Here is a 14,112-nt window from a genome sequence, read left to right on the forward strand (position 1 = left end):
AAGAGGAAAGATTAGAAATGATGAGTTTGGGGAAAAGATAAGTCCTGGTTTTGACATGCTGAGTTAGAAATATCTAGGCCACAAAGTTTAAAAAGTCTAGTAGCCAATTAGAGCTACAAGGCTGACATTCAGGGGAAAAGTGGGGCTATATATATAGATCTGTGAGTCATCTTTATAGAGATATATTCAAATTGTGAGAACTCATTCAGCCACCAAGAGATAGCATAGATGGTGAAGAAAAGAGAAGAAAAGAACAAAGTCTTGGGGAATACCCACAGTTAGAAGGTATAATTTGGATGGTAAAATAGCAAAGGAGAATGAAAAGGAGCTGTTAAGTTACTCAGTCAACAAGCCATTTGCTGAGTCATAAGCATACAAAGAAAGAGTCTGCCCTTTGGAAGCTCACATTGAAATGAGAGAGATAACACATAAATATAAGTAGGTATATATAAGATATATACAATGAAGATTGAAAAATATTTCAATGGAGAAGGCACTAGTATCAAAGCAGGGAAAGTAAAGTTTTCCTTCAAAAAGTGGTGTTTCAGCTGAGACTTTAAGGAAGCCAGAGATTCTAAAAAGCATTCGATAGAAGGGAATGTATTTCAGACATTGTGCAAAGTCAGTACAACAGCACAGAGACAGAGATGAAAAATAAAATGTTGTATCCAAGGATCAGTAAGCAAGCATGTGCAGCTGAATCATAAAGTGAATAGTCAAGTATAGGGAGACTGGAAAGGTTGTGAAGACTTTTAACTGTCAAGCACCAGCGTATTTGTTTCTGTAGATAATAGAGAGCCACTGGCATTTAATGAGTAAAGGTGCATCATATAGTCAGACTTCCACTACCTTTAGGAAAATCACTTTGGCAGTTGAGTGGAGAATTGATTGGAAAGGGAAGAACCCTGCATCTGGATAACCAATTAAAAGACTACTGCCATAGTCTAGATTATACATAATGAAGACTTAACTGGATAAGGACACTGAATGTAGAGAAGAATTTGTATAGGAGAGAGATTATGAAGTTACAAACAATATTTGGTCACTAATGCAAATTAAAGCAACCCCAGGGTTCTATTTCATACCTAACAGATTAGCTAAAATGATAAAACAGGAAAAGTGACCATTGTTGGAGAGGCTATAAGGGAACAGGAACATTTATGTACTGCTGAAACAATTTGGAACCATGCCCCAAAAGTAAACTGCATACCCTTTGATGCAGCAATACCATTTCTAGGATTGTACTCCACAGAGATCAAAAATGAGGAAAGGGACTTAAATGTCCAAAAATATTTATAGCAGCTCTCTTTGTTGAAGCAAAGAACTGGAAACTGAGGAGGTACCTGTCAGTTAGGGAATGGCTGACCAAGTTATTTTATATGAATGTTTTAGAATATTATTCTGCCATATGAAATAATGGAAGAGATTATTTCAAAGAAATATGGGAAGGCTTGTGTGAGTAATGTAGTGAAGTAAACAGAACCAAGAGAACAATTTATACAATAACAAAATTGTAATAACAAACGACTTTGAAAGACTTAACTATGATCCAAAATAATTTGAGAAGACTTATAGTGAAGATTACTACTTAGCTCTTGACAGAAAGAGGATGGACTCAAAATGTAGAACAGGACACATTTTTAGAAATGGACAATTTGGAAATTTGCTTTGCTTGATTATGCATATGTGTTATAAAGTTTTTTTTTCTCCCTTTTCCCTAGAAAAAAGAGGGGGAGAGAAAGAAAATAAATGTTTGTTCATTGAAAAAAATAATTAAATGTTTAAGAAAGAAACGAGATTTGGCAATGGATTAAAAATATGCCATGAGGAAAACAAGGCAGAAATTTTGAATCTAAAGTTTAAAAAGCTGGCTTTGAATTCTGGTTTTGTTGCTTATTACTTAAATGGCTTTGAGGAAATCACTTTCTTTATCTGGACCACAGATTGTTCTGATTTTTGTTTGTTTTTAACCTGATAAAATTAGAGGAGTATACTGTGATCTTTCTTTGCTAATCTAAAATTCTAAATTCTTTTATCTAAATTTAGATGAACAATCCAGCTTCTAAGACTCCAGATCCAGCACTCTTAGCACTATACTACCTTGTTTATGACCATACAAGGGCCCACTAATGGCAAACTGACCAGGTGTGAAATTAAACAAAGCATATTGCCACTCAGTAGTAAAAATGCTAAATATACTGGACATGATGATGTTGATTTTTTTTTTCCTACTTGAACTAAGGGTATGCTTTAAAAACAAGTTTTATTTTTATTTCTATTTAGGCTGACAATGATGAGAGTGGTCAAGCAGAAAATTTTTCCATGGACCCACAATTAGAAAGACAAGTGGAAACCATTCGCAACCTTGTAGACTCCTACATGTCAATAATCAACAAATGTATTCGAGACCTGATTCCCAAAACAATAATGCACCTTATGATCAACAATGTAAGTGATCATAAATGACTTCATCTTTTACTGTCTGATCCATTGTTGATTATTTATGTTTTATTTAATATTGCATGATGTTTTTTTTTTTTTAAATTTCCATCTTTCTGAGAGAATACTTACTTTACTGAAAGCTTATTTCAACTTCCTGGTAAAGAGGTAAATTTATCCTAGTAAAGCAGTAACTTTCTCTTATGCTGTTCCAATGGACTACAAACTTTTGGCAAAACCTAATGGAAAAGCCAGTGTGGTGGCACAGTGGATCAAGTGCCAGGCCTTCGAGTCAGGAAGACTCATCTTCCTTATTAACAATCTGGCTTCAGACACTCACTGTCACCTTGGGCAAATCACTTAACACCCAGTTTGCTATAAAATAAGCAGGAGAAGGAAGTCAATATCTTTGCCAAGTAAACCCCAAATGAGGACATGAAGACTCAGACACAACTGAAATTACTGAACAAAACCAAAACCAAAATGGGAAAGCTTTGAGAATGTACCAGTGACAAGTGAAATGCCTGTTGTCTAAGGCCAGCATCCCAAAGGCTCCTCAGCACATTGACCAGAGAATACTCTTTCAACCATAGCTATCCTCAAAGACCATCTGCTTAGTCACAGAGAGGTTATAACCTATTTTCGTAGAGAAAAAACCCACATCCCTTAAAATAAATCATAGATTCTTGAAACCTATGTAATATGTTGTCTCTGTTACATTTCAGGAAATGACCTCTTAAACCCTTGGGTAAATCACTGAACTGTTATAGGTCTCAGTTTCTTCATCTGTAAAATAAGGCTCAGCCTCATTTTACAGATGACTTCTGAGATCTTGTAGAGCTCTAAATATTTGATTTAATTTTCTATGATCTATTAAATGAAATAATGGTATCAAAGTGTTTCAGAAATATAAAATGCTATGTTATGTTATTGATATTTTACATAACCTTTTTTGGTCAGTACCTGAGATTTACTGATCATAGAACTACAGCTCAAAAGTCTTGAAGAGGTGCTTGGGGAACTCATGAAGTGATTTGCCCCCGGCATATGAGCAGATTTAAACCCAGGTCTTCGTCATTCTAAGGGTGGTCTTCTATCCACAACATTCCTCCTCCACACAAAATGTAATCATAGATTTAGAGCTAGAAGGAACCTCAAAAGTCATCTAATCAAACCCATTCATTTTATAAATGAGGAAGGTGAGATCTAGGGAGATTGTGACTTGTCCATCATTACACAACTACTAAGAATGTATTCTAATCTAAGAGTTCGTTCTTTTTACAACACATCAGTCATTTAAGAGCAGTTGTTACAAAAATGAGTCTTTTCAATCTGTATACTGAATTATTTCACAATTTTATTAATAAATATTCAGTCACCAGTCATTGTGCATTTGTATCACCAATCTCCATCTCAATGGTCTCAGTTTCAGTTGTTTTTAAGCGCCCTCATATATCAGAGACTATAACCTTAGGTATATAGAAATGTAGCAATAAAAATATTGGATGGATGGCAGCTAAGAAGTAAATGGGAAATTTGTCTGCAGTGATTTTTAGTCGAAATTCTAGCTCTGGCATGCTGTGTGACCTCAGGGACATCATTAATTTCTTAAGTTTGAGGAAGGTTCCTTTTCCCCCTCAAATGAAGGTAACAATACCAGCCTAGATCAGGGAGCTATGGGAATTCTTCAGAACATCGTTCATAGCTTAGAGTCTCATTGAAAGTACAATTTATCCACCCCTTCTTCACCCTCCCAAAAATCTGTTTAATCTACTAGAAGTCTTCCCCAAGTCTTTGAGCATTTTGTTGGTACATTGTAGTATCCTGTGTGTCTACAAGCCCTTACTCAAGTTATATGACTGGTTTACCTCCTTTGATATTTTTAAAGCACTTCTTATGTTCAAGTAATCGTGGACAGTACACATTGAAGCTACATTTGCCATGCATTTCTCCATAGCCCAAAAGTTACCCAAAGTTTTATTTTTGTTACCCAAAGTTTTGATTTTTGAAGCATCATCTAAATCCCCAGATACCCAGTCCCTAGGAAAATATCTCAGTCTTTCTGGGTTCTAAGATTTTTTGGCATAGATACTTTTTTCATCAATACACTTCACAATCTTATGGTCTTGGATAGTTATTCTGGCCAAATATTCATCATCCTATGGAATAAGGATAACATTAGCATTAAATCATGGAGGTTTGTGTCAACAGCTTTAGATATCTTCTATTAAAAATCAATTATTCCATCCCTTTCACATGGAGTCATAGCACTATACAGTCTGTATTGGAAAGAATCTCAAAAATATTTCAATTCTTACTTGAGAAGAATTCTCTCTATAATAGTATGTCATTCTAAAATTGCTATTATATTACAGTAATGATAATCACTCAACAAGATATTATTGACCATTTTTCATGATCAAATACCTTCATACTTTCACTATTTTATCTCAAGCTACTGGTATTACTATCATTACCAGAACTTTGTCCTGTACTGTATTAAATCTTTTCCCAGATAAGACATTGCTTCCTATCTATCAGGGACAGAATGAGCTTGGCAGAAATTCAGCCCATCATTCATCATTATATATATATATATATATACATGTGTGTATATATATATATGTAGAATTCTTTCTATATATAATATTTATACACCTATAAATAAGGAATAAATAAGATGTATTTGCTGATTAATAAAGACGATAGACTTTGTGTAAAAGTCAATTTAATATCTGTGGGACTTATTTTTAAGATTACTTCTTGAATATGAAAATGATCATAATGTTAACAAAAACTCTCATTAGGACTCGCACCTAAGTTTCCTGATGCTGGATTCAGGGTGCATTCCAATATTTCATACTGACTACCAGACAAATGGGGGATGTTTGTGGATTTTTACCCTTTTATTTTTTGAGCTCTTATTCTGTGTTCTTTCCATTTATTTTAGTTGCTTTTATAAAAAGTAACATATGTGTATATTCTTCAGGTGAAAGAGCCAGTGTTTTCTTTAGAGCCAAAAAGTTTATAATTCCTGATTTTGTACAGTTCTACTGGGTCCTTCACTGGAAGGACTATCTAGGCTACAGAAAGGAAGTGTTTCAGCCAGCTTTCATAAAGTTCAAAATTTGATGAGCAGTCACCTTGAAAAGGTTAAATTAAAAAGTCTACCACTTATGTCTCCATATGGAATTGTTTAAGAAGGTTGAAGTCCAAAAATGCATGCCTTTCCTCCACCATACTCTAAGGCTTTTGTCCAATGAAATGCAGCAGCTGTTGCATTACTAAAACATACCAGGTAACAACAACCCAAAGAAACAGCATGTTTATAATCAGAAATCATCCTACACTGGAAACAACCAAATCATCAGGTAGTTGTGTTCAGGACATTAATATTTAAGGGCAGAAATAAAAGTTCAGCTTAAACACCTACACAGCCACGCTGCCATGTCATGAAGGCATAATTTCTCAGCCTATTCCTTTTTAAATAAACTGGCAAAGGCAAAGTATCCAGCCTAGATTGTGGGTTTTTATGGCAACATTGCATGGAAGCCTAATTCCAAGGCACAATGTGTGCTTGACTCCACTAGTATTTTATCTGTTTTGAGCTTCATGACAACATTTTGAAAGTGAGAAGGAAGTCACTGCAAGTATTATTTTCCCTATTATACAGATAAGGAAAATGTGGCTCATAGAAGTTATAATTTTCCTCAAATCATTTGACTATTAATTTGTTACAACTAGGACTGTGGATCCCTAGTACAATATTCTGTAACACAGTGGAGAAGTTCTATGTAACAGGAAAAAAATATGTTTCAAGTATGATGATGATAACAACAATAGCATATATATATATAGCAACTAAGTGTTTGGACTATGTTAATTTGTATTACTGTTGCTCTGTTAAAATAAAATTTCTAAGCAAATATCTTGAAACCAATCAATGAATCAGCCCACAAGAGATTAATTGCTTAAGTGCTAGAGGGAAAAAAAAAAAACAAGCAAAAACTTTCCTACCCTCATGGAATTTACAGTCTGCTGAGAAAGCTAAAATATTTCCATAGTGCTACAGATAGAAGTTATGAGATAGAATTAAAGGAAAAGACATTCTCAGTTAGAAAAACAGAAAAAATTCTCCTGTTAAGAAGTGATCCTTGAGCTGAGTTCAAAAGAAAACCATAGATTTTTATAAGTGAAGGTGAAGGAAGGCGGGAGAACATTCTAAACATAAAGGACTGGCAATTTAAAGGTAATTGACCTGGAAGAAGATGTGTAATAATGAGTAAGGAACAGATAGCAATCCAGTGTTGCTGGACAATAGACTTAGAGGAAGATAATGAGACCGAAAAGATAGAAAAAGGTCAGATTTTAAACAGACAAATACCAAAAATTAAAGATTACATGTAATTCTTAGAGTAACAGAAAGCCAATGAAGTTTAATGACTAGAAGGATAGTATAATCAGATCCATATTTTTTAATCACTTTGGAAGTTGAGTAGAAAATATATTGGAATGAGAAGAGACGAGACAGGGGGGTCTGAATTATGGTGGCAGTTTGTAAATGGAAAAGGGGGAATATATGTAAGAGGGGTGGGTGAGAATTAGGAGTCAAGACAGACAGCAAGATTGCAAATTTGTATGCCTGGAACAAAAGGGTACTATTCTTGACAGAAAGAAAGAGGTTCTGAAGTGGGGTACATGTGTTTAATAAGTATTTGGTAGGATGGAAATGGATCTCAGGAGAGAAAATAGGGCCAATTGTGTAGATTTGAGAATCATCTACATGACAATAATTGAACTTTTGGGAGTCAATGAAAATACTAGGTGAGAGAATATGGAAAGAAAAGAGAAGAAAGTCCAGAACAAAATCTTGGAATACCCATAATAAGTGAAAAAAGCATGGATGAAGATATAGCAAAAAAAGAAAAAAAAAAAAAAGACTATGAAAGTATGGTTTAAAAAAAAAAAGGTAGGAGAAAAACCAATGGAGTGGAGTCACCAAGACAGCTAGAGAAGAGAGGATATTCAGGAGGAAAATGATCAGTAGTATTAAATGCTGTAGAGAGAGTCATAAGGATGAGCAAAGAGAAAAGTCATTAGATTTGACAATTAGGAGATCATTTATAATTTGAGGGAGAGCAGTTTCAGTTGAATAATGAGGTCAGAAACCAGAGAATTTAGAACTGATTAAAAAGAGAGGTGAAAGCATGGAGGATAGAGAGATGGCTTCTTCAAATTTAGAAAAGGGAAGAAGAGATATGAGAATTTTTTAAGGATGGAGGAGACTTGGATATGTTTGTCCACAGCAGGGAAGGAATCAGTGGAATCAGTAACTGGGGGAGATGAAAGAGACAGAAACAGAGAAAAAGATAGATATAGAGACAGAGACAGACAGAGAGGCAGAGAGGAGGAGAAAGAAAAGGAGAAGGAAGAGAGAATGATAATAGGGACAGTGTGCTGGAAAAAATTGGAGGGAATGGGATCAAAGATTTACATGAAAAAGTAAAGAAGACCTGAATCGTTGTGGGGTAACTAGATAAGGAGTTCAGAATATTCTGAGAATCCCATAAGAGCCTTAAGAATAGTAAAACACTAACCATGCCACCAACAAACAAAGAAAATAAAGCCATTCAATTAAATGATTATATATATATATATATATATATATATATATATACACACACACACACACTTCAGCAGAAAAGCTTGCTGTGCTGCCTTTCTAAAACTCTAGAAACAAACCAATCCTGAGGAAATGGTCTCCTGTGTAACTGTATAATGTGAAAAATCATAGAATATCTTTCCATTTTTGTGGAACTTTTACCATTAGTCCAGTTAAAGCAAGCTAAATATGTTTTAGAAAGGAAGAAGTTATAGTCATTGACAGAAAAGGCTTAGGTGTGGAAAAGAAAAATCTATTGAACCCCTTTAAACTTCTCAGATTCCTTGATTATCCCATTCTTACACTCAAGTATAATTATTTTACTTTACACTTTTAATTTAATTTTGATTCTACATTCCGGGAAAGTAGAAGAGAGAACCCTACAACATAAAATTAAATAACAGAACTGTACCTTTTAGTTGGGTATTCATATTATAAATATAAAGATTTTCAAGAATTTGCTAAAGCACTCAGGATCCTAGGAAAAGAGGTTCCCCAGCCCTGCCAGGTCCTACCTCAAAGGATTAGAGTTTCATTTGGGGTGATGAGGAAAAGGCAAAAGAGATGAGAATAGAGAGTATTTTCTGAAATATTATTTCAAGAACTAAAATGTTAATTAAGATCATGAATATATATTATGTTTACATGTTTACACACACACACAATTTGAAAAGTTGCAAAGGTTTGGTTTTCTTGCTTTTAAATTGTATTTAAGAGATTCTAGTAAAATATCAACTTTTTTGAAGGACTGGTGGCCACAGTCATGAAAAATGTCTGATTTGTGCTTTTTAGAATTTCATTATGTACCAAAACACAGTATGGGATCTGGGAACATATGTTCCTATGGACACCTGCAAATTTATCCCCATGTGAATGTGTTTGTAGAGGGGAAATGGAGCATTCTTACAGCCCAACTCATCATATTTCCCCCTCAAACTGGCTTCCCCTTCTGGCTTCCTTATTATTCTCAATGGTATCATCATTTTCCTAGTCATCCAAGTTCAACAACCTTAAAGTCACTCTTCACTCTCTCTTCATTCTTGTCCCTCACATTCAGTCAGTCACTAAGTTTTGTTTAAAGCTCCTTTATAGTGTTACTCATATCCATCCTTTCCTTTCTATTTCCACAGCTATAACCCTAGCCCAGGTCTTTTATTGCCTCATTCCTGTACTATTTCAATAATCTCCTAAATGATCTTCCTTCCTTCACTCTTGATATATTCTGTATGCCATCAACAAATTAATCTTTTTAAAATACCACTTTCATCATGTCACTCTGCTGCTCAGAAAATCTTTGATTTCCCCTTAAAGGATAATGTCCAAATAAAGCATTCAAGGGCTTCACCTAAGAGCTCACTCTAATTTTCCATTTCTCCCCCCAATTCTAGCCAAATTAGTAAATTCTCATTTTTCACTAAACATTCATCTGCCTCTCCTCTTTTCTTAGTCATTTTTCCATCCTTTAAACTCCATAACCTTATTTTAAAAATTATCTTACCAGGTTCTATAACAGGTAGGTGGTGCAGTGGAAAGAGTGCTGGGCTTGGAGTTGGGAAAACGTGAGTTCAAATCTAGCCTCAGAGACTTACTAACTGTGTGATTCTGGATAAGTGACTTAATTCTGTTTGCCTTTATTTTTTTAATTGTAAAATAGAAATAATAGCATCTACTTCATAGATTTGTTAAAAGAATCAAAAGAGAGTATTTGTAAAGTATTTATGTGGCATATAGTAGGTGCTATATAAATTCTATTGTTCATGATCATTCTGTTTTTGAAGGAGCAAATGAAATTTTACCCATTAGGCCTTCCTACCATTAGGCCTTCCCTATCTAAGTAGAAGTGATCACTACCTAAGGACAGTAATCCCTCTTGTAGCCTCCCTATCAGATTTTGACCATATCACTCCACAAAATCCAGGTATCTTTGGTCCTTTTTTATTATTGGTTCAGTTTTTAGTATTCTGGTAGTCAATCTTAATCAGCATTCTTTTTTTTAAATAAAAAAAACCATTAGAGGTTAGAAACTGGATCTGTTTAATTTTGTTTAATTAATGATAAGACATATAGAATATAGTCACACATAGCTCAGACAAATATTTTCAATTGATGCTAATTCCAGGACAGGTTAACAGTATAACAGTATCTAGATGATATTACAGTACTTTTTTGTAAATATCTAGGAAAAGTTTCTTGGTTAAAATATTGTTTTTTGCCACAAGTTATGCAAGAGTGCTGCAAAAAGTATTGTAAGGTTGTTTACTAACAACAGGCACTATTAGAGTAATGGCAAATTTTTGGCTTTCTCTAAATTTACTCAAGATTATTTCATACTGTCACCAAGCATCATAAAGAATTAAAACTTGTACTGGAATCAGTATTAAAGATAAAACTGGGAAATAAAAAAAGCAAAGATAAACATGCTGTCCTGGAGTAGACATTAGCAGATTTTGTCCACTGGCCCTCGGTGTCTCTTCAATGTTTGGACTATATACTCACTCATTTTCTTTTGTCTTCCTGTGGCAATATGACAGGTCAAAGACTTCATAAATTCAGAGCTCTTAGCACAGTTATATTCCTCAGAGGACCAAAACACTTTGATGGAAGAGTCGGCTGAGCAGGCTCAGCGGCGTGATGAGATGCTTCGAATGTACCAAGCCCTTAAGGAAGCCCTCGTAATTATTGGTGATATCAATAGTGCCACTGTGTCTACTCCTGCACCTCCTCCTGTGGATGACTCCTGGCTCCAGCACTCTCGTAGGTAAGGAAGTCTTTGCTTTCCCTAAAGTCTTGAGCATCTAAATCCTAGCTTATTTTTAAACACCGACCATTGAAATGTCCCTTGTATCTGTTGTTTCCCAAGAAACTAATATGTGCTGTTAAAAGCACTCTATTTTAGCAAAGCACCATTTAAATTTTAACTTATCTTTGTGGGCCAAATAAAGCAAGGTCTATGCTTCAATTTCAATGGTCAATGTTTCCCATTTCTTTTTGTTTACTCCTTAATATTTTAGTAGACTTGGTTTGGAGCAACTTTGCCAGACTTTAAAAAGATATTTTATTTATGCCTTTTGTTTTTATGTGTTAGCATCTAATATTTTTATAGAGAGCTATAAGGTTTGCAAAGTATTTTATGTCTATTATATCCTTTGTTCCTCATGACCACATAGTGAAACAAGTGCTTTTGTTGTCCTTTTTGACAAGTGAAGAAACTGAGATTTAAAGAAGTCAAATGACTTGTTCAAATAGATTTCATTCTCTTTAGTATGAAACCTAATACAAATTTCCAAATAGATATATTCCTTCTACTATTAAATGAATTGCAGCATAATTTGGTGCATCAATCATATTTTTAATGATAGATATGTTTATAGTAAGGAAAACTTAATAGTTCACCATTAAAACTATTATTAATAATTAACAATAAACATTATATCCCTAAATGTAAAGATAAGAATAGATTAACAACTTTTTTTTAATTTCTTCTGTTCTTCTCAGCACATCCAATCAATCATCAATCAATAGGCCAAAAAAATTTCTTATTTACTGCTTTACTAGTACTTAAAATTATAAGCTCTGTATAAATGAAAAAAAGAAAAGAAAATGCTCCCCCTGCCATCAATGCATGTATATTCTAATGAGAGAGACAACATGTAAATAAAGAAGTACATTTAAGATACATACAAAGTAGACAGAAGGTAGAATAAAGGGAAAATCACTATCAACTGAGGAATGAGGAAAGGACCTCCAGAAGGAAGTGACACCTGAGTTTCAAGGAAGGCCAGGATGCTAAGAGATGCAGGCGAGGAGGTAGTGCATTTCAGGCTTAAGAGAGAAGTCAAAGAAAAAGCACAGTGATGGAAGATGGAGCATTGTGTATGAGAAACACCAAGGAGGCCAATATAGCTGACCTGTAGAGTATGTGAGGTGGAAAAATGAGGAAAAAATGAAATGAAAATGTGGAGTTTTAAATGGTTAGTTAAGAAGATGGTGTCAGAAAGAAGATTTAGATTTCTGGATGATGACTGGGAATATATCAGTGATAAACTCTTGGCCAGGGATGGAGTCATTGCTGGTAAATAATAAACATCATCATGATCATAATTTTCCTGAAGTCTTGTTAATCTAATCAAAAAGATTTTAAATTAAAAGGGAAGGTGAAAAGAAACCTTGCTTATGTCTATACCAAACTAGAAATTATAAAGTAGCTTCACTGCAACAAAAAATTTAGTAAAGATACCCAGAAATTATGGGAGATAAAAGCAAAGCAATGATTCAGTCAGGAAATCAATCAGTTAATGCTAATCTATCAAGTATTTCCAGGTGCCAGACACTATACTAAGAGCAAGAACAAGCCCTGCCCTCAAGGAGTTCATACTTAATCATGTAATATGTGGTATGTTATCTTTTTCATGCAGGAGATAAGACTCCTGGATGAGATGATAAATTCAGTGAAGATAGGGAGCACTTATTCTAAAGGGTGAAATCATAGATAAATACTGATGTAATATGTGAGCTATACTACATGGAAGATGGTCTCAGAAAGAAGGCATTATCAGATAGAGGAGAGGATATAGGGAAGAAAAGAAAGTTTTTCCTTCCTCAAAAATAGGATTTGAGTTGTCTTCAAGGAAGCCAGGAAGCTGAGTCAAGGCAACAACCGTTTATTAAATACCTATTATATGCCAGTATTGTGCTGAAGAGCTTAAATGAAGGAAGGTGAGGAGGAAGAGCTTTCCAGGCCTGGAGGACTGCGAGTGAAAAAACATGGAGTAATAAATACACAAATATGCAGCTATTATAAGCAAGATGAAATAGATATCCCAAGGCTAATGTACAGCTAAGATTATAAGAGAGATGAAGTAAATAGTCTAAGGCAAGGAGCAAATTTGATTTTGCAGTATCACAAAAAATTTATGGAATGAAACCCAGGCCTGTAAGAGTGAGAGTTTATAAGTTTGGGAAAGTACAAAATGGCATTACATATGAAGAAGAAATACTCATGAGGGGGCATCCAAGAATAAACAGGAAAGCATGGTAAAGAAGACCTGGTTGAAGAGCAGAAAAGGGAAAAACAGAAGTGATATTGTTATCCCAACATACTAGAGATACCTGAAGAAGAAAGAACAAATACATGAAACTGTCATTTCATAATTGGCAGACATGATATAGAGGAGAGAGGGGACTTCAAACATCCAGATTATTTGCTGAAGTTCTCTCTCCACCTGAAACAGAGCAACTATGAATTTTATAATTTGCCTTAAGAATGATTTCACCACTCTTTACTTCAGAATAATGCACCCAATTCCTTCAACTGAAATTCAATATGATCAAAATAAAACTTCCTTCTTAACCTTTCTCTTTTAAAATCTCTCTCCCTACTCCCTTCCTTAGTATGCCAGAAGGTGACAGCATCCTCCCAGTCCCCGGATTTATAATCTAGGAATCATCCTGGATTCTTCATTCTCTCAGTTCCCTTCCCTATCCAATGCATTACCAATGCTTGTCAATTTCGCCTCAGAAGCATCTCTCCAGGATAAAATATAAAATGCTCTATTTCACATTCAAAGTCCCTCATAACCCAGATGCCGCTTACCTTTCCAGTCTTCTCATACCTTATTTCCTACCAAGTATTCTTTTGTCTGTTGATGCTTGTCTCTCTTGGTTGTTCCATGAACAAGACCCTCCATTTCTTGGCTCCAGGCATTTTCTCTGGCTGTCTGCCAGGCCTAGAGCACTTTCCTTTCTCCACTTCAACTGACCTCTCTGGTTTCCTTTAAGTTTCAATTAAAACCTTATCTTCTGTAAGAAGCCTTCCATAACCCCTCTTAATTGGTAATGCATTGGATAGGGAAGGGAACTGAGAGAATGAAGAATCCAGGATGATTTAAAATGTCTACTGGATATCCAAAATGTGATGAGTGAAAAAGCGGTTGGAGATGTGAAACTGGAGGTCAGAAAAGCTCCAGATATGGTATGATAATGACAGTATGAGTCAGCTATCACTTCCCTCT

The 14,112-nt window shown here is 34.8% G+C and overlaps 1 protein-coding gene across 9 annotated transcripts in view; it reads left to right on the forward strand.

Annotated features, from left to right (window-relative positions):
• Positions 1 to 14,112, forward strand: part of DNM3 (dynamin 3) — a 565,331-nt gene that overhangs the window by 508,566 nt on the left and 42,653 nt on the right. For all 9 annotated transcript variants that reach the window (XM_031936892.1, XM_031936891.1, XM_031936888.1 and 6 more), the window contains 2 exons: positions 2,284 to 2,448; positions 10,633 to 10,859. In XM_031936892.1, coding sequence (XP_031792752.1) covers positions 2,284 to 2,448; positions 10,633 to 10,859 — 392 coding nt within the window. The remainder of the gene's footprint in view (positions 1 to 2,283; positions 2,449 to 10,632; positions 10,860 to 14,112) is intronic.

Source organism: Sarcophilus harrisii, chromosome 4 (genome assembly GCF_902635505.1).
Source record: "Sarcophilus harrisii chromosome 4, mSarHar1.11, whole genome shotgun sequence".
Classification (NCBI taxonomy): domain Eukaryota; kingdom Metazoa; phylum Chordata; class Mammalia; order Dasyuromorphia; family Dasyuridae; genus Sarcophilus; species Sarcophilus harrisii.